This window comes from Sinocyclocheilus grahami, unplaced genomic scaffold, assembly GCF_001515645.1.
Source record: "Sinocyclocheilus grahami isolate Dianchi unplaced genomic scaffold, SAMN03320097.WGS_v1.1 scaffold10503.1, whole genome shotgun sequence".
NCBI lineage: Eukaryota > Metazoa > Chordata > Actinopteri > Cypriniformes > Cyprinidae > Sinocyclocheilus > Sinocyclocheilus grahami.
In genome coordinates this window covers 2259-3346 of record NW_015513272.1, presented here as the reverse complement: position 1 = coordinate 3346, position 1088 = coordinate 2259, and the positions used below count along the sequence as shown (strand labels likewise).

General features: G+C 39.8%; 1 protein-coding gene across 1 annotated transcript in view; it reads left to right on the top strand.

Annotated features, from left to right (window-relative positions):
• The window catches only part of LOC107578491 (serine/threonine-protein kinase 26-like), a 5114-nt gene extending 4043 nt beyond the window's left edge, over positions 1 to 1071 (top strand). The window contains exons 2-3 of the mRNA XM_016264443.1: positions 46 to 231; positions 913 to 1071. Of these exons, the coding sequence (XP_016119929.1) occupies positions 112 to 231; positions 913 to 1062 (270 nt within the window). The 5' untranslated portion in view covers positions 46 to 111 and the 3' untranslated portion in view covers positions 1063 to 1071. The remainder of the gene's footprint in view (positions 1 to 45; positions 232 to 912) is intronic.
• The last annotated feature ends 17 nt before the right edge of the window (positions 1072 to 1088 follow it).

The window sequence follows — 1088 nt, the reverse complement described above, 5'->3', positions numbered from 1 at the left end:
GAGCTCGATATGTGTTCAGCTTTGTGAAGTTGTTTTTGTTCTCAGGCTGATATTTGGTCTCTCGGGATCACTGCCATTGAGCTGGCCAAGGGCGAGCCCCCGAACTCAGACATGCACCCCATGAGAGTGCTCTTCCACATCCCCAAGAACACACCACCCACCCTCAACGGAGACTTCTCCAAGACTTTCAGAGAGTTTGTGGACTCCTGTCTCAACAAAGACCCTACATTTGTAAGCACAGTTCAAGCATGGCTTTCTCATGTAGGAATACTGCACTTACACTAGGGTTGTCACTAAAGTTTCAATATATAGGGACAAAAATGCCCCTGTATGAACTTACAGTTATGCAGCATCACACAAGCAAGAGTACTGTTTTTCCAGAATATTGTCAATATTGTGTTTTTGCTCTGTCGCCAATGAAAATGATTCCAAATGAAGACACAACATGTTTTGTTCCTGAATGTATAATTTCATATTTTAAAAAAAAAGTTATTTATGCAATTGTAATTATGTACATCTAAATACTGCTTTAGATGCAGATTCTGTGCTAAAAATGGGTTTTGTTGATACTGATTTCATTCGATTAATAACAGCTTATAGTGTCTTACTATTCTGAATGAAATTGATTAAATGTAAGAATTTGCCATATATCAGGATGTATACTTTAAATGGGGAAAGACAGAATGCTTTTATTTAAGTAAAATGGCCATGGAAATCTTTTTAAGTGTGCATTAAGGTATAATATATGCCAGTGCCACATCTGAGCTTCACATGACAGTATTTAGTACTGTGCCGTTTTGAGAAGTATTTTGATTATACGACTGGTGCACCGTTAAACTGTGCAGCGCTAACTTGTGCTGATGTGTTTGTAAAGTGATAAAGGTAATAAAATGTCATATCTACTTTTCTCAGAGGCCAACAGCAAAGGAACTCCTGAAGCACAAATTCATCGTTAAATACGCCAAGAAGACATCCTACCTCTCCGAGCTCATTGACCGGCTGAAGCGCTGGAAAGCCGAGGGTCACAGCGATGGAGAATCGAGTTCTGACTCCGACTCGTAAGCATGCAGCGAGCACACAGATGCATT